Here is a 26708-nt window from a genome sequence, read left to right on the forward strand (position 1 = left end):
TTTCAGCACAAATCCAAAACACAGCCCCATCCTAGCTACTGTGAAGAAAATTAACTCTATCCCAGCCAAAACCATCACACTAATGAAAGTGGGATGCCTTTAATTGTGCGGTAGGATGGGCTTACGAGACTCAATAAACTTGCCCATTCAGGGGCAACTACTGCTCTCCAAGATGTCCTAGCTCATCCTGGTCTCCAGGTTCCCCTGCAGAAAGGTGCGGTTCTCCCATAGTTCACGTGTCATTGGATCTCTCAGGTCCTTAAGGGTATCTCAAAAAAACTATGCTAAGGCAAGTGAATGGTTTCTATTCTGGGAGAAGTCCAGACTTCACCGAGAGCAGTCAGGGCATCACTTGGGCTATCTGTGCACTTATCTCAAAGTGCCAGGCCAAGAAAGAGCCTCAAACACAAGCCAACCCATGACCCTTCCCTGCATACCCATGTTGCAGTGTGGCTGCTGGCATTTGTGCTGTTCTGTGAACAGTGAGCTCAGCAAATGTCATCTAGCCTTGCAGTTGGCAAGGTCAGCAGCCTTCTAGGGGGATTTCACATTGCTTTGGATGAGTTTCCTCTGGTTAAATGTAGTTTTCTGCATCTGACTGTCATACAGGGATTCCAGTCACTGGAAAGCTGGCTGGTTTGGTCAGTGATGTCTAGGGCATGATTCATCCCATCATAAATTAGCCACTTAAAGAGCTCAGATGAACAGCACCATGAAAATACCTATTTCTCGTCACTTAGTATGGTAAAGCACAGAGTGACTTGCTTTGTTGGAGAAAGCAGATTCAGCATTTAATTTCTGCCGTTTCTAATGCAGGTGTGTCTGTATGAGATAGGTGTCTGGGATCCCATTAATGTCAACACTAATCTAGTCAGTGCATTCAACAGACAACGTTGAATGTATGTAGGAACCTGAACAGCTCTTTAGATGTCTTTTGCTGTATGGATAGATTTTCTGTTGTGTGTAGCAGAAATGCAGGCGCTAAGCTCGCAGGTAGGCACCTACGCTCTAGGCACTGAGGGCTCCATTCGGTTTCCTAAACATAAGCGTCTGGTGCCATTTAAGATACTCTGACGGATCTAAGAAATCCATGAGGATGCCTCAACTGGTGCTAAGATACCTGTATTTAGGAAACCAATTTCTAACCTGGAACAGCATTCATATCAACTGTTTTTAGAGTTTTCCATATATAAACCTACCTCTGAGCTTGTTTTACAGTCAGTGGTGAGAAATAGGCTCCTTAGAGGTGCCGACTTTTAGACTTTGACTTCAGGATGAGTTGAACAACATCGATAAACAACATATTTCTCTCCATTTGCAATCAAATGATTGTAGAGTGGCTCTGGCAGATGTGAATGTCTTACAATACGGGTGAACCCCACCTTTGCAGAGCGTACGTGCTAGCATCTACTTCTGTAAACAGAGAAACTGATGCCATTTCCAAAGCAGAAACGACAGCTTTGATTTTCTGTGAGCTCTGCACTTTGTATAATCATGTACAAATGTGGAAAGCAGAGATGGTCTTAAATAAAGGGAGGGTAAGATTGTCTCTTGTTTTATAGGATTTGTTGCTGTATTAATGCCATTAAAGTTTGTGAAGCAGTTCTTCCTTTGTAGTAGTGAGTATCATTGAATAGCTTTCAGGGAAATCAATCATCTAGTTAATGTTTATGTCTTAGTCTTTGATCCCTTTGCAGGAACATGAAAGCTTATACCAAGTTATGAGCAAGAGAAAATCTTTTTTCTGTTTATAGCAGGAACAGGGTGAAATACTGGGAAACAAAGAGTTAATGTGATTTTCCTGCCTAATGGAGAATATGCTCTTTAAATGACTAATATCCTATCTCATGGTAAATAAAGGATAAAATATCTCGTGGCATTTAGAAATCTTAAAATGCCTAGCATAGTCCTGATGTCATTTGACATTAAATTTTTATGCCATTCACAAATCCAGAAGATTTTCATTATTTCATGACATTCGTCAGTACCATGTGAAGAAGATGACAGATGAAAATATTTTTGGCACCTTTTGTTATTAAAGTGCATTACTTGCTATCCCTTGACCAGAGCATCCCAGCTTGCTTTCAATGCGTGGAAGATGACATTTGTAATAGGGATTTGTTTCCCACAGTTTCTCCAAAAGCAAATTGTCTGTCATGTACAAGTTAAAAAGTAAAAGTTAGTACTGACAGTTTTTAAGCTTCAACTATGAGATTAATTGACTTAAGGGGGCAGGGATGGGAATAACCAAGCTCTGGAATCCCACTCAACAAGGTGAGATCCTTCTGAGTTTCGGGCTTGCCAAACTCCTTTTTTCCTCTGGTGCTCTAAATTTATTCCTGCTCTCCTTTCCCCTCCCTCATGAATGCGTTTCACTTCTCTTTCCTGCTCCACTTCCCTTCCTTGTGCTCAGTGGGCCTACTGACTGCAAGGACTGCAATTCATCATTAATTCTGGTATATTCCTATTTTCAAGCCATCTGGAACAGAGCTATCCGGATCCTGCCTCTCTGCAGGCGGATAGTGCCACTTCTAGAGTCACCCGGGCATGGCACCTTCCCTGTGTGGAGCTAAGCACACCAACATGTGCATGCATTTGCGTAGTTCAACTCAAAATCCTTCCATGTTAGTCAAGTGCATTGAAACAATATCAGGACTGTTATCAGATATCACTGCAGCTTCAGCCGTACCTTCCCTCCTCTGCTCCACGGGTTCCTGATTTCCCCCCATTCTCCAATACCTAACATCTTCATCCCCTTACTTGGTTTGTTCATCTTCTTCCTATTTGCACCAAACACCAACTCTTTTCTGGTGTTAGAAATACGCTGCCAAATACTGGACATGAGTGGTACAAGAAACTAGAACTTGTCGGCGTTGATAGATCCCGCACCATGATATTTTACACTTTTTATACTTCTATACATGATTTATACTTTTTGCCGGACTAGTGGAGAGTGCACAACTTGACAGGTGTAGCCAAACTCTGACAGTGCTGTCTGGAACAGACATCATCAGTGCATTTTTGTGTGGGTAGGAAGCCACCTGAGAGTCTAGCTGGCATTGCCGTCCAGTACTGGTTCATGCCCTGCCATCCTCCTATTGCATTTAGACATAACCTGCTCCAACAGATTGAAATTCTAAAGCCATATCACAAGAAGACAACAGAAATTCTCAGAGCTTAGTGACGCTTGCTTAGTTTGGTAAAACAAAAGGTGAGAGTTCCCATTGCAAGAGTGAAATCAAGGAGGGGAAAGGCAAAAAGCCAACAAAAGCAGAATATGCAAACTGCCGTGAATAGAGTCACAGTAGAAACTGGAGGAAGGTTCCAGTGGGATTTCTGTGGGAAGTAAAGACTAACTTTGGAGATAGCTTTGACAGGCTTTTAAAATGATTAGATTATGTTAAGGATCCAGGACATAGAATCATAGAATGGTTTGGGTTGGAAGGGACCTTTAAAGGTCATCTAGTCCAACCCCCCTGCCGTGGACAGGGACATCTTCAACCAGATCAGGTTGCTCAGAGCCCCATCCAACCTGACCTGGAATGTTCCCAGGGATGGGGCATCTACCACCTCTCTGGGCAACCTGTGCCAGTGTTTCACCACCCTCATCGTAAACAATTTCTTCCTTATATTTAGTCCATACATCTCCAGGGCTGCTTCTGTGTGTTCTTCTGATGGACGCACAGCATTTCATATGCAGTGAGCCAAAGATAGAGAGAGGGAAAGAGATCGAACCATGTCACTCACTGACTGCCAGGAGGGTGAGGGACTCAGTTCTGCACCTGCTCACGGAATATTCAGAATTAATTTGTGCATTATGAGCTATAAAGACAAGCCAAGACTGTAAGTCTTTAGTCTCAGGTGAATCTTGAGTCGTCTCAGCGAAATTATCTCCCCTCCTTTGAATGTCATTGCTAAGATGCTGGCTGGCTGGCTCAGGACATTTCCTGGCTTCAAGCTGCTGCTCTTTGTCCTGTTTAGCAGTCCTAAATCCTACATGCTGAGAAGCAAATTCTCCAAGTCATGTCTGGCTTTGGATCTCCACAGAAGCGATGCTTTTACTGGCTACCTGGAGTCTTAAAATGAACGTGAAGCTGTCTGTGCTTATTGTTGGCAGCTTTTAGGTGCACTCACTGTTTGTTAGACTGATTTCCATGGTGCTCATTCAGAAGGTTTCATGCGGTTCTTCAGGCAAGATCTAGGGTGGGATGAGAGTCGTGTAACCAGACTCCTGTGGCTAACACCAGCTACAAAATTTGGCAGTTGTATCGTGTGTAACCTCTAAGGTACATATTTGTGCAGAGCAATACTAAGCGTTTAGGTTTGCAATCTTTTCTCTTAAACAGGAATTTAGAAATGACAAGGATATTTATCAGCATTGATTCATGAAAACAGCGAGCTTTTCTTCTTCTACATGGCAATTGGGATCTAAAAAGTCTAGGCTGCATGAGAAAGATGATTCGATCCGGTCAAGGGATTTATAAACTCCTGAATTTAAACAAGATCGTATGTTAATCAAGATGGGTTTTCTACCGATTTCAGCCTTGCTCCTCTCTGTCTACACAGTGCAGGTAGTGAGGGTCAGTATCATCTAATGTTAGCCATATGAAAGCTCAACAATAAATCTAGCCAGATATATGGGTTTTCTCCTGCAGTAAATGGAGAGGCACATCCCATATGTCCTGGAGGTGTTTCTCTGTGGTTTGAATCAGCCTATGATTTCCGCACTGTTCATGGAGGGAAGTCTATAGAGTAATTCAGAACAGACACTTAGGATCTCAGCTATAGGTGGACCAAATCTGCTCATCCACAGACATATAGATAAAATTTTCTGATGTATCTGAATCACTTGTGTGTTTAATATGATTGCAAGTTGTATGCAAATATTGTCTTGTATCTAAAGAACTTGGAGACAAATTCTTCTCTGGGTTTACAATCTTTTAAACCTGGAATAACTCAAGTTTATACAAGCATTAGCATTCAGAATCTGACTTAAAGTCATTAAACAAGCCCTTTTTTGCATAAGCAGTGCCCTGAGACTTACCTGAGAAATCATGGATCGTATTATGTTATTGTGGATGTTTTAAATCATCATCCATCATGAAGATTGTCTCTTTTTTTTTATGTCTTCTATCATTTTAAACTTGCACATTCATACTCTTCTGTCAGATAGCTTTTTCATTTGAATTTAAAAGGTATCTTTTTCTCTATGGTGCATTTCAATTCAACAAATATAAATCAAGAGCTTTTTTGTCTTTTGTCATTCTCCTTTTTGATATTGTGCCCAAAGTTATTTTAACAACTGTTTGATCCTATATACATCTCAGCTGTTGTGAGCGCTTACACACAAAACATGGTTCATATCATTCCTGGCCTCTGACTCATGGCCTTTGGCAAATTCAGTATGATGGACAGCAAAGGTCTAATTCTGTCATCTCATTTTTTTCCTGATTCATCTGTAGAGAGATTTGGAAATGACACCCTCTCTCCATACCTTCACTTTGAAAGACATTGACTGATCCTTTGTAGCATTATCTAACTTCGTTAGGACAGAAGCAATCAAGTCAAATTCATTGGATGTATGTCATTTACTGTTAATATCCAGGTCCTAATAGTTCAGACTGAAGCAATACCCAGCTATCACCGCTCCCCACCCCTTCCAGTTCTGGCACACACACAACTCTACACAACTGCACAGAGCAAAGGAAAGAGCTCCCCATGAAATACCATGAGAATGAGCCCCTGCAGATATTGAAGCAAGTGGTTAGACTACTGCAGGTAGCTCCACTGATGCCACCTGCAAGCTTGCAGGGTCCTCACGTGGAGTCCCCCAAACACATTTGAGTCCCTGTTGGCTCAAGGTGAGTCAAGGAGCAGAGTATACATGTCCTGGGATAGTCAAATGAAATTTGTAAGTAGGACATGGGTAGGGACTCCGGGGAGCTGGTATTGTACTGCCTTTCTTTTTGGTTAGTTAAACATACGGATGAGACTCCTTCCACTGAATTTGGGCACCTAACATTAAGCATCTAATCTAAACTCCTTGTCTAATTTTCCCTCCAGGACTTTCAGGACATGGGTTATCCCATGACATTTCTTAGGAAGGGATGAGATGACCTTTGGATGTCTGATATGGCCTCTACAGGGAACCTGATAGTCTATTTAGACTAGACTCTTTCATTTCCATGGCAAAAGTTAAGTGAGATGTATCCCAACCTTTTGCTCATGCCAAAGAGATCTATAATGGGTAGATGAAGATAAAAAAAAAATGCAGAATCGCATTTATTTCCCCCCCTCCAAAAATGATTCTCATTTCCTTGAAAAACATCTTAATTTCTCTCTCTTGAGCCAGCATTCTTTTCCTCAATTTGTTTTCTTCTTTATTCTATATCGCTTTTGAAACTGGAACGAAAACTGAATAAAATGAGGAGACGGATGAGCAGATGGCAGCAGATAAGCAGAAGATATTATCACTACCATTGAGAACCCGAAAATGAACGAGACTCACTGTTTATTTACTACAGTACTCATTTAAAAGGAAACAAGCAGTTGAGTGCATCTGTTATGGAGATTTGTTTACTGAGGGCCCTCGACCTGTTCAGGTGCTCAGTCCGAGTGTGCCTTCATATCACGAAGGCAGAATTGCCAGGAAACCTTCTCATTTCTGTGGAATTGTGCCAATTATTCGCACAGACCACCTTGAAGTCACAGAAAAGGGGACAAGTCAGCCAACGCTCCTGCTCCCTGTGCCCATCAGGGCAGCCTCCAGCCCTGTTTGATGTTCATTTTTCTCATTTGTCATGGACAACAGAAAGTCCAAGGCAGAAAACAGTGGTGGATGACACCATTTCCACAGATCTGTATTGATTGTACATTTGCATTTAGGAGTGCACCTTTCATCTTAGCCAGCTCCAGCGATGTGCATGGGTGTAAATAAAGAAACAAGTGGCTTTCTGGATATACAGCTTATTTAAAGCTTGATTTTGCTTTCGACCTTTGAGATTCGTTTTCAGCTGGGGTGTCACAATGCATGTGCCCCACTCCTCTGAAGGATTGGTGCTGAGAAGGTTTTGTGAGCAGTAGGTGAACCTCTCCACCATCCTACAGAGCACCCCAAGTCATGTATGTCCCGTGACACCAGACCACACTGTGTTGAGGTCCTCAAGTTGAAAGCTCACTGCCAACCCACGGCTTGTGGAGTTGCTATGCCTCCACTTACCCTGAAGTGTGCATCTTTTTCACGTAAATATTTCCTGGTATACTATGATTGCAGTATCAAAAGATCTAATGAGAAATTTGTCCTAGAGTTTGACAGCTCTGTTTTTAGTGTGAGAAAACAGAGTTTACAAAAGGTGCCTAATTAAGGGGAACATGTGATGCTAAGAAGGGAGGAATTATCTGTATTCATTAAGGATCGAGATCTTCACACTTAGAAATGTAATGTGCAGGAAGGGGAAAGGAAGATAAGGGAAAATGGAGGATTTTCCAAAATGCAGGGTGCAGTAAGCTTCAGGGCACCGGAGATGTGGCAGTAATAACTGCAGACCAAGTGATGGGAAAAAGAACAAATGAAGAAGCTGAAGACTGTGTCTGTTATGTGACATGCTGATACCATGCCATTGTTGGTACTATGGCATGAGATTATGAAATAGCATGAAATACTAAGCATAAATTGTACTGAAAGAATGATGTTGTGAGATCATGACTGAGGCAGATAAAGCAGGTTTGGAAACTGTCTTGTCATGACTTACCCCACAAGTTTCTCCCAGGTCTAAGCACTTCAGCATCCAGTTAAGTGCAAGCTGTAGCTGTCTGAAAGTCTCAGGTGTTTCCCAGTAACAGTAGGACAAATCAATAATAAAAATGGAACTAGAGTCGTTCCAGTGGGCTCTGCAGCATCTCAAGAAGAGTAAATGATAAGAACTGCTATTGCTTTAATAGCTTCTGCTTGAAAAAATCGATTTCTGACCATGGAATATGATGACAGAGAAGCAGGACAGATTGCTACTCAGAGCAGACCTTCCCCTCTCCTTTAGAAGCTATTACAGTAAAGGGCAAGAGAAGCAAGAGGGAGACCAAAGCGAACACCCCTTAGCAATGACTGACCTTATATTTCTTTGTATGAATTCAGGCTCCCATTAAAAGCCAATAAGAGGTTTTCTTCCACTAAGATCAAAGAGCTAAAACCTCACCTATAACACAAACTTTCAGACATGTTTCTGAGTCTGAAGTGTGTATTTGAAACAGATGAGAGGCAAAAAGAAATTAAGAAGGAGAAAAACCTTAAGAGCTAGACATAGGCAACAAATTGCTTGGAATACAGTTATCTCTCCACATTTACTCAGTTCACTTGTTCAGTGTTTAATTCCTACCCAGATCAAACACCTTTTATAAAGAAAATGTTCTGGTTTCATCTTGGTTCCACTAACTCCTCACTTCACTTCTGATATGTCATGAATAAATCATGTCATTCCTCTACCAGGCCCTTTACTGGTTGGTATAACCCAATCTGCAAAGTCATTTTGATTCATCTCTTCCACATCATTCCCAAATACATTTATAAATCAGGAAATCAAATTAGAAGTTTTGCATGTGTTTGTTCCTGTTCCGGAAAGTCTATCCCAATTAATAAATTGCGTGTGCAGTGTTTTGCTGTAGAACAACCTCTCTCCATTTTTTCCCAAGGACCAGTGATGAAAACAAATATTCACTGCAGAGCAGAGTTAGACCCCTTGTGTAGGGCTATGAGGATCCTGGAGGCAGAGGAAGAAGGCTTAGAGTCAGCCCTCTGGGTTGTTTGTGTGGGCAACAGAGGGATCAAGATCAAGGCCAGAAGACCTCATGGAAGGTGCAGCTGAGCAGGTCCATCAGGTGATAGTGGGAGGTTCACGTCCAAAGGAGAATAGGGCCACCATCATTGGAACAATGTATGAATAAAGGTGTGGACAGACACTGTACAAGTAGAGTAGCTAGATTAATGCTCTTCCATCTAGAAAAATGTGGATTGAAAGGGTGTGAGCCAGAGGTAAATAAAGTCATGAATGTTGTGGGGAAAGTAGGTGGGGAATGATTATTTCATGGTGTGTGAGAGAAGAGGTACTAAACGAAATTGTCCATCAGCAGGTCTAAAACATACCTAAGGGAGGTATGTTTTCACACAACATATAAGGAAATGGTAGGGGTGATAGACCTGGAAGGTATAAGTGAAAGCCAAAAGTATAAAGAACTATCAGAATTATTAGAAAGACATAAGAAAAATTCAGAGTATAGGAATAACCAGTGGTTAGGTGGGTGCAACACTAGCTCATATGCAACTTCCATTTGAGGGAGCTGAGAAGATATTTCCACCATCACCAGGATATGCAAGATGCAAAGCCATAAAGTCATTTGGCTGTTTAACTTACCCTGCTTCCTAGGAAGCTTCAACAGCTCTTCACCCAATTGGGGAAAAAAAAAGCAGGGGTTAAAGACAAAAAAATCCTTCTTGTCTCTGGATCAGTATCAGTAACGTCAATTCATCGTTATTTATAGATCCAACTAAAAAATATAAGAGTGGTGTGGGAGAGGAAAAGGAGAGGAGAATGCCTTTATCCTCAGAAGAATTTGAATTAAAACAATGAGTAAAATCTGAATATCCAAAACCTGAAGTGAACCCAGGAATACTTGGTCTTTTCCATCATGAGTTTACAGGTGTTGGGTTTTTTTTTTTTATTTTATTGGGGTTTTTTAATGCTAAAAAGAAACATGTAGGGGTTTTTAACCAAAACTTGTCACAGAATTTAGCGAGTTCTGCTTGTTTTCGTTCAAAGGGATTTCCTTCCCTGTCTTTGCTACCCAGAGCAGAAAGTTTCTGAATCACCCTGCAAGCGAGAAAAAGCCGCTTAGGATAGGTGTGAGCCATGTACCAGGTTTTGTACAACTACACGAGCTAATCGGAAGGAAAGATAGGAGCATTCGGCTAATTGCTTACAACCGTCAATTCCATTTTCATAATAGGCATGCCATCAAACCATGCAGATTAGGAAATTAGAGAGGGCTTTGTGAACTCTAAAGAAGCATTTGCTTAAACCAGGAGCAGCTGCTGGGCCAGATGGCGAAGTCCTGTCCTACAGCAGACACGATACTAGAAAGATGCAAAAGCGTACGGAGGAAGAGCAATCTCTCCTCGTGCTTCGTGTACGTGATCATTAATTGCCACGGCACGCTGCAAGCAGGTTTTCAAGGAATGCAGACAGAGGTAGCACATGAGGAGGAGCCATGCTTTATTATACATACATATATTATATACATAGCAGTTAACATTGACTTGGATGGCCCATCCCGTCTGCTTAACTTTGCAGTTGAGTAGGGTTTAACGTGCTGCAGACCGGCTGGCGTTGATCTTGGGAGAGACCCCGCTGATCTCACTGGGGCTTGACCTGAAGCCACTAACACGTTTGCACCTCTGCGGTCAATACATCTCAAAGAGGCAGAGCTCATATCTCGGGCTGGACCAAGAAATGCGGGGATTTGATTAAACAATTATGGCCTGTCATGCTACGTGTGAGCCTTTAAGGCACTGTTGCAGTAAAACTTACCGAAAACTGGTTATTCAGGCCTGCAGCTTCACCCCTTGCCTTTCAATAGTGTTTTATGCCTTGACTGTCATAAACACTGATATAAATGAGCCAAAGGTCTAGCCTCACATTTGCACTTGTAATTCCCTTCTGTAAGCAGTGGCTTTTATACCACAGCATACTTTTGGAAAGGTGACTGGTTAGTTTCCCATCCTGGTTCTCTGGCAGTAGCTATAGTTCCTTTAGCTTGTGTAAGGATTACCTCTGCACATTATATTTGTCAGGACTAGAGAACTAACTTTTTTTTTCCGCCTTTCATTTCTGCACTGTTATTTTGCTCCCTTTGTACATTCATCCCCTCCTACCTGGCAGGGAGCCTTATGAAAAGGTCATCACCTTGTTCCCTTTAAAACCTCATCTTTAAACTCCTTTGTCCTGATATCTGCAAAGAGAGAAGACAGCAGTGAAAGAGCTGGGGTGCTGAGATCCCTCTAATTGTCTCCCTGTGGTGCTTTGCTCAGGACTCAGGTACACAATCGAGTTACTGCGTCTTAGCAATTATTGTGCGTCTGCCGAGCCAGGGTAGCTCCCGACATGCCAGATTTACACTTTGGGCAGCCGTGGAGAGATTTCACTTAATTTACACTACAATGAAAACAGTTTAGCCTAGTTGCCGTACCTTCAGTTTGCCACACGCAGAGTTGCTGTGGATGAGCTGGAGAGCAGTATATCACTGCAGCATCAGTAGCAGCATCTCATAAACAGTCCCCCAGCCTCATGGGAGCATGTGCCTGGTGCTTCTGCAGCGACTGTGCACCCCTGAAATGGGAACTAGGGGTTTTGTCCTGTGCTTGTGACAGCACCCGGAAGAGGACTTCTCATACACGCAAGGCTCCCATTCACAAGTGCACTTCTGAAGTAATGAGACCCTCTTGCACTTTCTAATTGCCTTTGCATTTTCTAACCATGGCCAAACTGAAACACAGGAGGCTCCATCTGAGCATAAGGAAACGCTTTTTTACTGTGAGGTTGACCAAGCACTGGAGCAGGTTGCCCAGAGAGCTTGTGGAATCTCTATCCTTGGAGGTTTCCAAGGATATCCGAAAGCCATCTGGACATGCTCCTGAGCAACCAGCTCTAGGTGGCCCTGCTTGAGCAGGGGGGGTGGACCAGATGATCTCCAGAGGTCCCTTCCAACCTCAAACATTCTGTGATTCTGTGAAAACAGGAACCTGAGTTCTGGTAAGACGTGTTATGAGGTTACTGTTATTGTAGATGAGAGTTATTTGTGGCTTTTTCAAATGAAACTTTTTTTTTTTTTAATGGAAAACGTCATCTCATCAAAATGGATGTGGCTTTTAGGAGCAGATGCACCAGTTTGACAGTTGTAACATTTCTGATCAAAATGAAATGCAAACCCCACAAAAGGCAGATTATTTCATGACTGGGATAGGGAAAAAGCTGTTAACCAATGCCACCCTACGGAGGGGACTCTGTCCACACCAGGGACTCGAACTTCCTTTTTCCACAACGTAGAGGAGAGCCTGGAGCACAAACCTACTGGCAGTGGGATGCCTTCCAAGCTCTCACTGTGAATCTCCTCCACTGTGCACTGCTAATTATGTGTTACTGAGTTGTAAACCCCTGGTTTTCTTTCCCATTAATTCTCCAGGAATACAGTTTGAAAAGATTCAGCTTCAGCCTAATAGGAAACGAGAAAGTTTCGGAAACCTTGTGAACTTTCAAAGGCTGGAGATACCATTTCCAAGTCCAGAAGCTTTGTCTTTTCTGATACTGCCACTCATGTTATGCGGCTTCAATGTACTTCATTAGTGCATCATTCTGGGGAGAATTTGTGTTACACAAAGTAGTGAGAAACACAACTGAATGGGAAACGGTTCTGGAAAGCAGAATATAAAACTTCTGGTGCTTTGAACACTTTGCCTTCCCGCTGGCAGAAGATCAGGCTTTATTACCAAAGTCCTACTATTGGTGGGGAAACTGAGACCCAGGGAGAACACAAGAACTGGCTGCAGACCTCACTGGAGGTCTGTGGCAGAGGTGGGATTTGACATAAAAATCTCAGTTTAATACTTCAGTCTAAAGTTTGCTGCCTGTAAACCTCCGAGTAAGAAGTAAGCTTGTGAGGCACTTTTCCAAATTTTATGTTCGTTTTCAGTATAGAAAGTAATCTGGTAAGTAATACTAATTAGAAATGTTATTTGCTCTGAGGGGAGACGTGATCCATCACTTGAGCCAAAATTGTGGTGTGGTAAAATCTATATCTTCTAACCTTATACTTTTTGCATCTCCCAGACATCTAGTATGGAACATGAGAGTTAATAAAGGTTTGTTATATCACACCATGCGTGTGAATTTGTGCACCAAAAAGTGACACGAGCAACAAAGGGTGGTAGAAAAACTTCTCTGGGAAGTGAGTTTCCCTAAAATCAGGGACATTTTTATTATTATTTTTTAGTCCCAGTGATGCTGTATCATTGTGCTTCCCTCTATCTTAGTTTCCACATATGCTAAAGCATTAAGACAACTTTTGACAGTATTCTTGAAAGCAGTGAGAAGAATTACAAAAAGAATCAAACAATTGTGAGGAAGTGCACTTAAAAAAAAAAAATAGGAGAAATATGAGAAAATTAAGCTGAAAGAAGCGCCCCTTAGTTCACTGAGAATAAGAAGCAAAGAATCGAAATCACCGTGAAAGCTAAAGGCTTCCCCAAACAGAGAGGAGGAGTTTTGAGCAGGAAATAGGAAGCAGAGAAGTTCAGATAATGGGATCCATTGTAATGAAGAACAAATAACAGAAATTACATAACACTTCAAAAAAAAAAAGTACTGAACAGTCATGTCCTTGATTTGTTTGCACAAGATCTCTTATGATCCCGATATGAACGCTGGTAAAAAGAAAAGCAAACAATGACTGTGCAGAAAAAGCCTGGGGAACAGCAACCCACCAAACTGTGCTAAAGTTAACTTCTTTTGGAGCAGCTGTTAAAATGAACAAAGGCACCAGCGCCTTCGTGGAGCTTAGATCTGTTATTGTTAAAATGAACAGGGGCAAGTTTTAGTGTCAAAATCCACCTGTCACAGGGATTCGAGAAGTGAATTAAGCCAGGGGATAGGCTGCTGATGATTTCAGTGCAAGACAAGTGTATGGTTAGGAAGATGTTCAGATGACTCAATTGTCAGAAATTCCTGGCGGTGATGCTTGAATATTTTCATGACTCATAGCTGCATAATTGATTTGCTCCTGTTTGCAGAAGTTTTGTTATTCCTGTGTGCAAAGAACCCCATTGTTGGAAATGTTTGCAAAGCTTTTGAGTTTCACTGATGTAATTCTTCATCTAAGAAGCGAGTTTTGACTATTGTTTGTTCATTCTGGTTTCTTGTACCAGCTTTCCCGTCAGGGATGGCAGGCAGTTTTGTGTGATAAATGACACCAAAGGAATGCCACAGTGATGTGATTCGCATGAGATGGACAGGGTAGGGACCGGTGGTCAGAATGGGTGCTGGGGGAATTTGCAATGTACTGTTGGATGTATTGCTGCTTTGTTATTTCTGTCTGACAAACATCTATCTTGGCCTTTTAGACTACAAACCTTTTAGGGTAAGGTCTATCCTGGTCAGATTGTTGATCTCTCCTTCTTTTGATTGATTAATATCTGTAGAACCCCTAGCCGATGCGGGCTTGAGGTCCAGCTGGGACTGGAAGCAGAGATGTCTTACGAAGCGAGACATGCTTTGCATTGGACACTCCCCTTACAGTCCCGGAGGGACCAGGAGGCGCAGAGTACCAGAGAGGCATGCGAACTTCACAGTTTTGTCAGTTTTGGCTGAAGGAGAGAGACGTCCTTATGTTAATTAAGGCTCCTTTTAGCCGATTGGAGGCCCTAGGCACTCAACTCGGTTAAGAGTCCAGGAAATCTTCCCGCCTTTGAGTATACATGTTAAAACAGGCAATACAGGTTGTCAGTATCTGGTTTTTCCTCCCTCATAGCCAAATTTTGAAGTGTTTGGTTCTCAAACAAGAGCGCAGTAGATTTCCCAGGAATCACGTTTGATCAGGGCTCGTCTTGTAGGCAAGGTCTGGGTTTTGAGGACTGCATTCAGTTCCCAGACCTCCGACCTTACCTGCATAATGTGAAATGAGCACTTTATCTATCTGTGTCTTGGCTTCTCGCAAGCAAAGTGAAAGATGTAGATCACTGCTCTGTTTAGATGAAAAATTTCCCAGGAACAAAGGCAATATGACAATAACGCTCTCAAACAGTGGTGCAGTGCCAACAACCAAAGGTCCGGGTACAACTGGCACTATGGTACCACTAGAAGAGATGCTTCGTGGGCACCTCAGTATTAAAATGTACTTGTTTTTGCAGTCTGAACTTTACGACCCAGTGGGTCCCTCCCATTTGTGTGTTCTGTGTAATATGAACACTTCGTAACAGAGAAAAAGTATGAGAATTTTACTCTAAGTGTTACAAAAAATGTGCTCTGGCATTTGAATCAACAAAAGGAGCCATTTGTTTAACAGCAAGCTGAACGTTTCTTTTTAAATCATCCTTTTCTCTTTTCTTCCAGGGAACGTGACCAGGAATTGTACAAGCCAGGGCTGGACGGATGTGTACCCTGCGCCGTATGCCGTAGCTTGTGGATATGATTCCAACAGCACTCCAGGGGAAGAGGTTTGTAAACCTGGATGGGTAGACATCAAGATTTGCCAGGGTTTGATATCAGAATCACATGATCTTCCCATGCCCAATTTTTTCCATTCCCACTCTGATTCCTCAAGAAGGAAGGATCCTCTGGAGGGTTCCTGGAAGCAGAGATCAAATGTCTGGTCAAAGAGATGATCTCCCTTTGATTTCCAGAGGGGTGGCAGGAAATCAGAACTTGAGAAGATCAGACCAGTGTCTCTGTGATGCCCACACATAACTTCAGGTGCTTGATCTTCCATGTTCAACTTTGAAACAAACCCTCCACATTTATATTGATCCTTAAGTAGATATGGTGATTCCAGTATTTCTAGGCCAACATAAACATCAAAAGATCAAAAGGGATAAAAGGATATAATGCACTTGCCACCAGTGCTGCACTAAACCAGCTAAAGATCTAGAAAACTGTAGGGAACACACAAATTTTCATGCAATGTTACTGAATTTTGCAAGGAAATCCACAAGCTCTCTGGGATACTGCCTGTATGTAAATTAGTAATCAATGACCTAGGTATAATTAGCTTTATAGAGTATTGTCATTACACAGGAAGGAGTTTGTTATTGGTTTGGTGCATGCTGAGACATGAAGGGTAAAGTCTAAAGAGGATAACCAATGTTGTTAGAAGCAAGATTCACCTCACCTAACTAAAAGTTCAACATCTAATCTAAACTAGTCATCTATAGCTGTCCCGTAGTCAACAAGAAAAAGCTTATGGTAGGAAAGAATCATATTTCACTGCTACCATATGTTTATATTAAACCTATTCCCATGCTTTTCTTCTGTTGTATGACATATGTCAATGTTTGTGAATGTTGGATATAGGAATCTCAATCATGAATAAATATATATGGTGAGAGGTCTTTATGTATGGTCACACATTACCAAGGCACTCAAAGAGTTAACAGAGAATCTGAACAGAACTGAGCCAGCCTTAATAGTGAAAGAATACAGAAAATAGCAAAGGGAAAGTTGCACAAAGAATTTCAGGGCTCTACTGAAGAAAGCCTTAGTCTGCCTTCGAGGTCAGCCACCGCTTCACGTCCTCAAGTGTCCCGTTTCTCAGACTGAGCTGTGTGGCACCAGTTGCACATTGCGAAAGCCATTGTTACGGGTCTCTGCTCTGGGAAGGTCCTCTGTCGAGAGCTCTGGTTTATGTTCCAGCTGCAAAGGGGATTTGGGAATTCCTGGGACATGCTTTGGCGACCCAATGGATTGCAGCGTTGCCAGAGTGCCGCGTTACCAAGAGAACACGTATTGTGTTCTTTTAATTCTTTCTTAATTATTTTCTCTCAATTTCCGTGGTTTTGTCATGCTGTTTAAGTCTAATTTGTGTGAAAGGTGGCTGAGGGGGGTGAACATGCAGTACTAGCCTGTGAAGAAGAATAGATTTTTGTTGTTGTTGAATTGGCTGTCAATTTGGGGAGGAAGAAGTAAAGGGAGTAGAAAAAAAGAACAGCAGGCTGTATGGGACATGAGGTCCAGAACAGACTGATAACCTTCCGTGCTTAAAACGCTTCATGAACTTTTGACACCTACTGTTCTCAAGTCAGAAACAACAAGAAAAATATGAAAAATAAATAAGGGCTGTGTGTAAGATTTTGGTTGTGCATTCTGGCTGTCCCTAAGAAGCAGATGATGTAGGCACCAAAGTAGTGCACTTATGATCTTTGCAGTGATAATGATTCCTTCTCCAACCTGACCTTTATAAACCACGTATTAGCAAATGGGGGGGTTGTTTTGCTGTCTGATTGTCAGACGTGATGCACAACTTCTCCCCTGTGTGCCTCCGTCTGGTCAGAGAGGGGCCACCCCAGGTGTCCCCATAGGCTTTGTCTGAAGATGGTGAAGAAAATAGACACCTCCAGAGGTCAGTGCACCCCACGTTTCTCTCCAAAGGAACCACTTTGCATTTACGCGAGAGGGAGCCCAGATGACTTTAGGCTAGGTGACATGAACCCAAAACCAGTTTGGGTGCAGGGCTGCTGAAGGACTTGATACCAGTATTTCTGTTCTTTTTCTCTTACAAATGTAAATGTTTCACATTCTAATCTCAGTTACCAAGGGATAAATGTAGAAGTTACTGAACAGAAACCAAGGAAGCTAATTCTCAGTTAATCTCAGTTTAGCATCTACCTTAACTAATTGCTCTTATCATGTTCCTGTGAAATTAAGCAGAGGCTTTTAGAAGTCGGAGAGAGAATGATGAAATTGCCTGATTTCATTCTAGAAATTCTGATTCTAAATCAGTCTAGGTCTACAGCTAGAACCCAGGCATCCTGGCATGCGTTTCCTTCACCTCTGTAAATCCCTCTTTTTTCTAATAAGAATATTTTAGTAAGCTGAGCTCTGAGTGAAATTCCAATTCCATTTATGATCTTTTATGGTCAAGTTCTCTGCTTTGATATCTGTAAAATAGGAAGTGATTGTCATTAGCAAGTGCAAATGAAGAGTGAGAAGTCATTATGTGCTGTTTCCAGAACAGAGATGACCCCACATGCTACATTAAAACTGAATGCAGAGCCACCTCTCTGTACACAAGAAGGATTGGTCGTCATAAAATATAAGGGCAGGGAATTGCTTGTTGCATAACACCAAGATCTTTCTGTGCATAACTTGCTCCTGTGAATAACCCCTGTGAATAACTGTGCAGAAGCAAAAGGCCTATACCTGTATTCACACTGGAGAGTTTCCATCCACCACCCCACTACTGACACCTCCTATGATCTCTCTTAATTTCCTTTCCCCCATTTCTCTGCTCTCCTAAATACAGTCTGGGACAACCTCTTCCTCGAACTCAGTCTCCTACCACAAGCTCCCTCCTTCTGGCCAGGTCTTTCCTGGAACACTTCTGCTCTGGTGCCATCAAGAAGGAAACTAGATAATGAGAGAAAGATGAAATCAACGTGAAGGAAGTTGATTGCTTTTATTGGAAAAGTCTGAGCTGCATTTGGGAGCCCAAACTCAAACAAGACTGGAAACAAGACTATATTTAGTTAGCTTTGGGTGGGATCTGCAAGGCAGTGGGGTAGAAAGGTGGAACCTCTGCTGTTCCTTGCTGCAGTGCAAGTCCCTGTTCCCTCTGCAGTGCAGATGAGCAAGGCTTAGGTATGACCGTACCATACTGTCTGACTCCATCACCATAGCAGCCTCCTGGCATCATATGGGCAAGATCAGGTAGATAAATCGGCCTGAAACCCTTGCTATGAATTATGTATTCAGAGTTACTGACCCAAAGCCCTTAGTGATGTGGATTCATTGAATGGGGCTGTAAAGCCACCGTGCTTTTAGCCCTCACTGCGATCTGTGGTCTAAGAAGCAATATAGATATGACCAGTGTCACCTTTGCACTCTCTGAAAGCTCTGTCTTGTTTTAACACCCCTCCAAGCTGGGTTGTGCAAATGCTAGAGGATTACTACTCATCTCTGCCTTACTGGTTCCTAGTGCTTGTCACGGCCTGTGAAAATAGCGTGTAAAAATGTCAACCCTCACTGTTATTGAAGAGTGTTTTCCCAAACAAGGTTGGGTTTAGATTTTCTGTCTAAACTGCTCTTTGCAGTTTTGGTTGCTTGGGTTTTTTGTAGAAAATGGTGACAAGGAGGGCAGAGGAGGGTCAATCGAGGGCTGGAAAAATGAGATTTTCCACAAACTGAGTTAGATTCTCATAGAAACTTGGATTTTTCATTGATAAAACAAATGTCCAACAGATCTTTTGTCCTTTTTTTATGCTTAAAATCAAAATATGTTGATTTAGAGTGTTGCTAGAGAGCCTTAGGAGAGCTGGAGTTTTGTTGCCTTACTTCCCATTTTATTTAGACCAGGATTCCCTATGTCATGCCCCATGCTCAGAGATTCCCCCTGTGTGCTGTCAAAGAGAAAAGCCATGAACTAATTTCCAAATTAAATATATTTCTGAATTAACATATCTGTGATTTCAATAAGAATTTTAAGTTTTTACTTGCTGAAACACAATGTCTAGCTTCCACAAAACCAAACCAATTTCCAGACCAGTTCTGTCCTCAAATTTCCTTAATAAGCTGAAGCTCATCATACCACCTCAGAGCCAATGTGTCAGTACGCTGTTTAACTGAACATTAGTCATTCCTGTTCCACAAGATGATAACCGTGTAGCTGTCTCTGCAAGTGTCAAATCAGACTCCTTCCCGAACTTTTCCCGTGTGTAACTGTAACCTGGTTTTGGAGTGATCCAAGCTCTACTGCAACCGGACACGTTCTTCTTATTCACACCGGTGGTATTTGAGTCATGTTCTCTACTGGATGTGATTTTAAAGGGTGAAGGAGTTGGAGATTTTTTAAGAGAATGGAGTAGGACGATTTCCTTGTCTCACCAAGAAAGTCAGTAAAAGCCCGGTGATGGTGTATTTAGGAATGCATGTTGGCAACTCTTTGAAAGACCTTTTGTTCTTTCCTTCACATCAGCAAACGGCGTTCTATGGCACAGTCAAGACCGGCTACACCATTGGACATACCTTATCGCTCATTGCTCTCACAGCTGCTATGATCATTTTATGTCTTTTCAGGTAAGACCATGAGCAAAAAAGGCATAGGTAAGGGGATGACTCGAAGGACATAGTGGCTGTTTAAGTTAGAGGTTATGAGTGTTACAGATGGATGCAAAAGACTTCTGTCAATTCTCAGTTGGACAGGGGAGGAAAGTTCCTCCGTCTTTCGGTACCACGGTTTTCTGGTATGTGATTTGTGGCCTTTGTGTGAGAGTTATAACCCCAATCCGATTATTAGGTGGGATTCATCTCACTAAATGTAGATTGTTACGTGATGGATCTCTGTATTAGAGGCCATTATCCCATAATCTTGTTATGGTCCACGGAGACCTATTTAGTATGGTATATATGGATACTATAGAAGGATGCATTTCTACTAAAGTAGGTGTTCAAAAGGGTACAGGTGAATCTGTAACTAACCCAAAACTACCTCCTAAAGTCTATTTCAGAAGCGCTTCCTGCTGTGGCTCTATGGCAAGACATAGACACCCAGAGCCATTTTAGACATGCTGGAGCCTCTGAGATGTACAGAAGGGTAGCAGATATGATGCAGGACCTTCAGGAGACCCAGGCCCTTATGGATTGATGGGCAGATACTCAACAGCATATCAAATGGCATTAGATGCCTAGATTGCAGCAAATGAATTAATCCTCAGTCTCTATTGTTTATAATAGATTCAGGCATCTATATTTGGATGCCTCCAATGAAGAAGTCTGCATATAAGGTAATCTCCTATTATAATGTTGTTTATGTATAGGGAGAACAGCAAAAAGCAGACCTCCGTGAGATGGAAGAACCTTCTAGATGTGATTCCATCTCCCCATGCCACTCTCTAGTGGCTTCCCTGAAATGCGTTATATGGTTGTCCAATTTATGACAGTCTGGTCCAGACCTCACCCCCAAGGAAAGTTGTAGGAAACAGCGTATGTTCTAGGGTAACTCTCACGCTTATACCAAGACTGGCCTCACCCTCCAAGATCTTTGCACTTCTCAGCACACGCGCTCTCTCCACTCCTCTTACAAAGGAAGAGTGAATCAGACACACACGCAAATTCTCTCATCTCAACAAGGTAGAAGGTGCCAGCCAAGCTGCTGAAACTGTCAGGGTTCATGCTCTTCTTTTGTGGGAAACAGCGTAATTTGACTTGCCTTCGCCTGCAAGTACAGAGGACTCATCTCAGTCACATTATTTTGCCATCATCAGAGATTAAGAGCATAAACTCTGCCAATGCACAGTGACTCATTAAGAGGTGGTAATTTGATCATGTTGCTGAGTGAGGTCTGTTGTGGTTCTGATGACTGTACAAAGTAGCCATTTCCAGAGTATTAGGCCTTTCACTTTAGCTGATGTAAAGTCTCACTTGAAAAAAAGACCTACTTCGTCAGAATTCATCTTCAAAAAATTAGTGGGCAAGGGACAGGAAAACCCTGGTGTTCTCAATATCATTAATAACTAGTCATTTTTAAGTGAAAATATAGTTTGTATTGCTCCAGAAAGCCTGTAATACGTGTTAATTTTGGCAGCAGCTGCTAAGAATTTATTTCTCTTTCTGAAGAAACATTTCACTTTGGAAAGAATTATTGTGGTACAAATATTCTGTAGAAAACAGACCTTTATCATGAGCACAGTTCGCTCAGTCAAAAACATTTCTTTTCCAGTGGAGAGCAGAGTGATGGACCTGTTTTCTGTCATTCTGTATTTTGACCTTTTTTTTCTGAGAGTTGGAAAAGCAGCAACACTGCTGCAGATGTATGGATTGCCACATGTTTTGTGGATTTAAAAAGGCTTAAGTGGATTTGCAGTGATTTTCATCAGAACATAGTCTGTCTCAGGGTTTCTAATGTTTAGTTGTAAGTCTATGTCTTAGCAGAAGAAACATGTAAATAGATAAATAATGCTTTTGAGAAGCCTTGCTCTTCAGAAATGTTGTTTCATCTCTTCCCAACAGAAAACTACACTGTACTCGAAATTATATTCATATGCACCTCTTCATGTCCTTCATAATGAGAGCCATCGCAGTCTTCATAAAAGATGTCATCCTATTTGAAAGCGGAGAATCTGAACACTGCTTTGTGAGTTCAGTAAGTAACCATGCACATTGAAGTTTCCACCTTATTCTGTTGCCCCTCCTAAACAATGCACCAGAAATTACCTTGCAAATGCATGTGAGACAGTACTTTGGGAAGATTTCAATTTTTTTTCTCATTTGAAAGAAACAAAAACATGATTGCTGCTGTTTAATTCATATGGAGAAGGCATAAAAGAAATTAGCAGGGTCAAAAGGTTATAGGCATCTGGTCCCTTCTGAGGTCAAACCCACAACTGGGGCTCTACAAGATTTTGGGGCTCCTGTCAGTCCTGTGTCCATCTCCCAGTCCCATGCTAATTTCTTGGATAGCCTGGTCAAAGGAGACTTGCAGTCCTGTGTTTAGGGACTCAATAAAACCTTTCCCTTCGGTGAGGGCGGGAGTCAGATTCAGATTCATATAACTAAGTGTCTACGGGGTAAGTGCCTATACATGAGCTACGTGTGTAAAGTGCAACCGTAGTCAGCTGAGCTCTAATTAATGCACTCACTGGAGTCTGGAGAGCTGTTCACCTGGCTTTGAAGAAGGCACCTGCATTTGGATGGCTCTCTGGGCTCCACTGATTGCAGTGACCAGATCTCTGCAGGAGTTTAGGCAGGAAATCTATGCGTAGAAAACATTGTCTATTTTTCATCTGGATCTGTTACCCACGCTAGCTGTCTGCAACTGTGAAATTTCCCCACTGGGATGATAAATGAGGGGAATAAAGGAGTTGGGATTTTTTTTTTCACTTTCAAGCTCTATGTTATCAGCTGGAGCAAACATTAAGGAGGGAGAAGAGCTGTTTATCTAAAGGCCGTATTGACGTAAGAGGACACTAGTCATGAATAAATTTAGGCAGGAAATTGAAATCACCAAAATAAAGAAATGTGATCAGAAGTCATCCGAAAAACAAAAAAAAGGAACCCTCCATAATAAATTCATAACATTAGATGAGCTGCTTGCTGATAAAAGCAGGGGACTGGGCACAGCAGTCCAGCAGATCCCTTCTGGACCTGGTTTTTTATGTCATACAGCACCAGAAAAAGATTCTCTTTTCTCTTCCATCCACCCAGTTTCTTCCTTGCCTTCTGGCTTTTCTGTACCCTTACCCCAAGTTCTGTCCCTGCTGTTATAATGACCTTTCTGCTTGAGCACCTCTCAGCTGATATCAAAGAGCAGCCTGCTCCCAGCTTTTCCCCAAGAACTCTGCAGCACGACGCGTTCCCGTTGCAGTGGCCCTCTGGTTTTTTTCCCCCTCTGTGGTTCACTGGGATCTGTATTCTTTAGCAATGGGGTTTTATTGTGAAGGTCCATGAATGGTTAGAATGACATATAAACTGGAACAAACAATTGCCCGGTGTCTGCTGCCACAGATAACTGCCAATGCTAATTGGCAGAGGAGCCAAGAACCCAACGAGCCATGGAGTTTGAACTAACCCCTCACCCCTACGGGAGTTTGCACTGGGTTGTGATTGAGGCACAACTGCAGAAAGCTGTGGGAGAAGTGTTTGCTTCAACCATCCATCCAGAAACACTTCTGTGTATAAATACCTTGTCCTGCAGAATCCGCAGCTCCTGGAAACCAGTGTGCTTTCAGGCAGACCTGTGGCTACCACCGTTGTGTGTGTTTCTCCCCATCAGAGGATTTTCATGTTAAATGCCAGCTCAGGGTGAATGGCTGGATGATACACAAGGGTTATAAAAATATGTGGAACAAATCTGTCTCCGCCTCACTAGGCTGAGCATACCCCTTGCAAAATCTGCACCCGTCTGGACCCAACATTTTGGACCACCCTTTAGGTCATAGGGAAAAAATACCTACATGAAATGCAGTCAAAATGCCTCTCCTAATATTCATCTGTTTGCAGAAATAGTTATAAGATCCATTGTGTTTATGTGGGTTTGGTTGGGTTAGGTTGGCTTGAGTTAGGTTAAATAATTGGTCTGTTTGTGCTTGAACTTGCAGGATAAAGTTTTGACTTGGGAGACCTGGGTACGAGTTCATATAACCGGGGCCTAATACACAATTTACTGAAGGTTTTGTGTATATGGCCTTGAGCTCATTCAGTCTGAGGAGAGATTTGAACAAACAGTTCAATTTACTGAATGCTCTCACCACTATGCTGTTTTAGAAGAGGGCAAAACCAAAGCAATAGCAGTGTTTTATTAGAAGAGAAAGTACTGCACTTTGTTCCTTTAAGGAAAAAAGGCACCCCCCTTCCAGAACAAACTCAGGGCTATAAAATCCAAATGAACATGAGACCTCTCCCAGCATTTCTGATGAAGGAACCGAATTCCTGAATTTGGCATTACCTGTTGCAGTAAGAAGACTTAAAAGTATGTTTTATGCACCAGCCACACAAAAATATTTTAAGCTCTCCACCAACAAATGTGTCAATGCTCCAATCAAGTAGGAACTCCACTACATGTAGGTGTATAAGTAATTGAAAAAACCTTGTTGATAGGCTTTGCTGCAATAGCATTTTTACTTCGTTTTACGTAGTGTGGGAAACCTCAGTTACGGTGTTAACTCTATGTCATTTTAAACTCAAATAGTTTTGGATTACCATTGAGTTCAACATGAACACCCTGAAAAATTAAGTTTGTTGGGTATTTCTATGGGCCACAGAGCCTGAGAATGCGGCAGTAAGCATTTCAGGGCCAATGCAGCCAAAATACATGTGATGAGCATCACCGAGCCATCATATGAGCCAGAATGTCCGCCATGCACTGGGTAATGTTTACAGAGTGATGTGTGGCACCCATAGTCTCCTTGAATTCCTTGGTCCTTCGTTCTTGATAAACCCATTCCTGGGGGAAAGAAAAATCTTGCTGCTTGGGTGAAAAATTTAGCCTGTTTTCATGGGGCAGAAACCCTAAGTTGGCAAACAAGGCTTGTTTTCATAACTAAATGTAGCAGGCTTAAATAATCATTGATCCCAGGACCTGCGCAAGGTGGCCCAGGCCCTTTGTCCCACACCAAGGAAACTCAACAGCAGTAGCTTTACAAATGTGCCCAAATCAATTAAGCTTGTTCTTAGGCACAATGGGGATCCCTTGGCTCCTGTAGAAGTGCATAGACTGACCTTCAGAGAAGGCTGGCCCTCCAAAAGCCCACTGTGGGATTTTCCAGTGGGAAACAAAGCACTGCAAGGACCTTGAATTTTCTAGAGGGTTAGAAACAGCGGAGGAGTCTGATGGCCACCTATACACCCAGCATATTGCCCAAGGTACCAACAGTCATTAGTAGACCAAAACCACTTTCTCTCTCTGTCATAAAATATGTCTGTAATTATGTGTAACTGAATCATCCGGTTGGCTTAAATTGCTTAAAAATAGGTATATACTCAAGCGTGTTAGTCAATCTGGGCTTTAAGCACTCAGATGTAGAGATGATCAGGCTAGGAAGGGTCTGGGAAATCACCCACTCCGACTTCTTCAATAACTTCATTTTGATTCGTTCAGAATACATTCTGTCTCAGTAATTGGTTATTTCTGATGGAAAACTCGCTGCGTGGTTGGACTCAATGATCTTAGAGGTCTTTTCCAACCTTAATGATTCTATGATTTATTGCATCCAGCGATTACTCATACTGCATGAAAAATTGCGCCACTTTCCAGCCTGTATTTGCCTGCATTCTTCTGGGTTTTTTTTTCACTGCCAGACTCAAGAGGCCTCCTTACAAGTTTTAGCTTTTCACATTAGTTTTCTTAGGCCTAGTGACCTTCCGTCTTGGCATTCCCACGCTTTGTCTTCCCCTTTCTTTCTCTCCCTGGAGAACACCCTGTGAAACACAATAGCCAAAACAGCAAACTTGGTAGAAGGATTGAACTGAACACTTCAATTGTCATTTCATTCGATTTTTTTGTGGTTTTATGGATAGGTTTTGATGCAGTTTCATTACTGTAATATCTGGATAACATAATGATGAACCACTTACATTTCCAGCCTAGCTGAACACAAAGAGCCAACAGTTTGGTATAAACAAAGATCAGGTGCTACAGATTGAATTCAGGCTGACATTTTCTGAGCTCTGCAAATTTGCCTTTGCTGAGGATTCAGCCGAGGGACACTAGATCATTTATCTTTTGCCTTTTGCATTCCAGTAAGACAATTAAATTCCAAGAAAAAATTCTTCTTTGCAAAGGAGGGTGGGACCTTTAGGAATTGTGAACATATACACATATCTCATATTTTCAGTGTGAAAAATTGGGTTTTTTCACATTAGCTCCTCAGGCCAAACTGATAACAGCTACAGCCCCTAAATGAACTTTATATTTGGAAGTTGAAGACAGACACATTTTCTTTTCCAGCGCACCCCCATCTGAGGCTGCTCAGATCCATATTCTGTGCCTCATGTGGGGCTGCCCCAATATACAGGCTATTGGAGAGATGGAAGAGTATAAGCCCTTTTATGCACTTGTGTAAAAATGAAATGAATATTAGAAACTCAGCCCTTTCATTGGGTTACGTCCTCTAGGAAAGACATTTACTCCCACCAACACAGAGGAGGGTGAGCTCTTCTTAGCACCACAGACGGGCATCTGCTGAACTTTGGCTGACTGGCTTGGGGGAGGAGCCTGGTAGAACTCTGAAGACAATGTGAATCTTTCCCTTGACTTTAAATGGAGTTGGGTCAGTCCCCAAAATGTGTAAATACATCAGTTGACACTTTTTCAGTAGCTCACCCCATTGCTCCAGAATTGCACCTGTCGTGGTTTAACCTCAACCAGCAACCAAGCCCCACCCAGCCGCTCGCTCACTCTCCCCCTAGTGGGATGGGGGAGAGAATCGGAAGGGCAAAAGGGAGAAAACTGGGTGGGCTGCGAGA

At 42.2% G+C, this 26708-nt stretch overlaps 1 protein-coding gene across 1 annotated transcript in view; it reads left to right on the top strand.

Annotated features, from left to right (window-relative positions):
- The window catches only part of LOC104080693 (vasoactive intestinal polypeptide receptor-like), a gene marked incomplete at its 3' end in the record, with an annotated part of 60745 nt that overhangs the window by 21198 nt on the left and 12839 nt on the right, over window positions 1-26708 (top strand). The window contains exons 3-5 of the mRNA XM_009583174.1: window positions 15150-15253; window positions 19723-19823; window positions 21756-21888. Of these exons, the coding sequence (XP_009581469.1) occupies window positions 15150-15253; window positions 19723-19823; window positions 21756-21888 (338 nt within the window). The remainder of the gene's footprint in view (window positions 1-15149; window positions 15254-19722; window positions 19824-21755; window positions 21889-26708) is intronic.

The sequence above is a fragment of the Fulmarus glacialis genome, unplaced genomic scaffold, assembly GCF_000690835.1.
Source record: "Fulmarus glacialis isolate BGI_N327 unplaced genomic scaffold, ASM69083v1 scaffold7238, whole genome shotgun sequence".
Lineage (NCBI taxonomy): Eukaryota > Metazoa > Chordata > Aves > Procellariiformes > Procellariidae > Fulmarus > Fulmarus glacialis.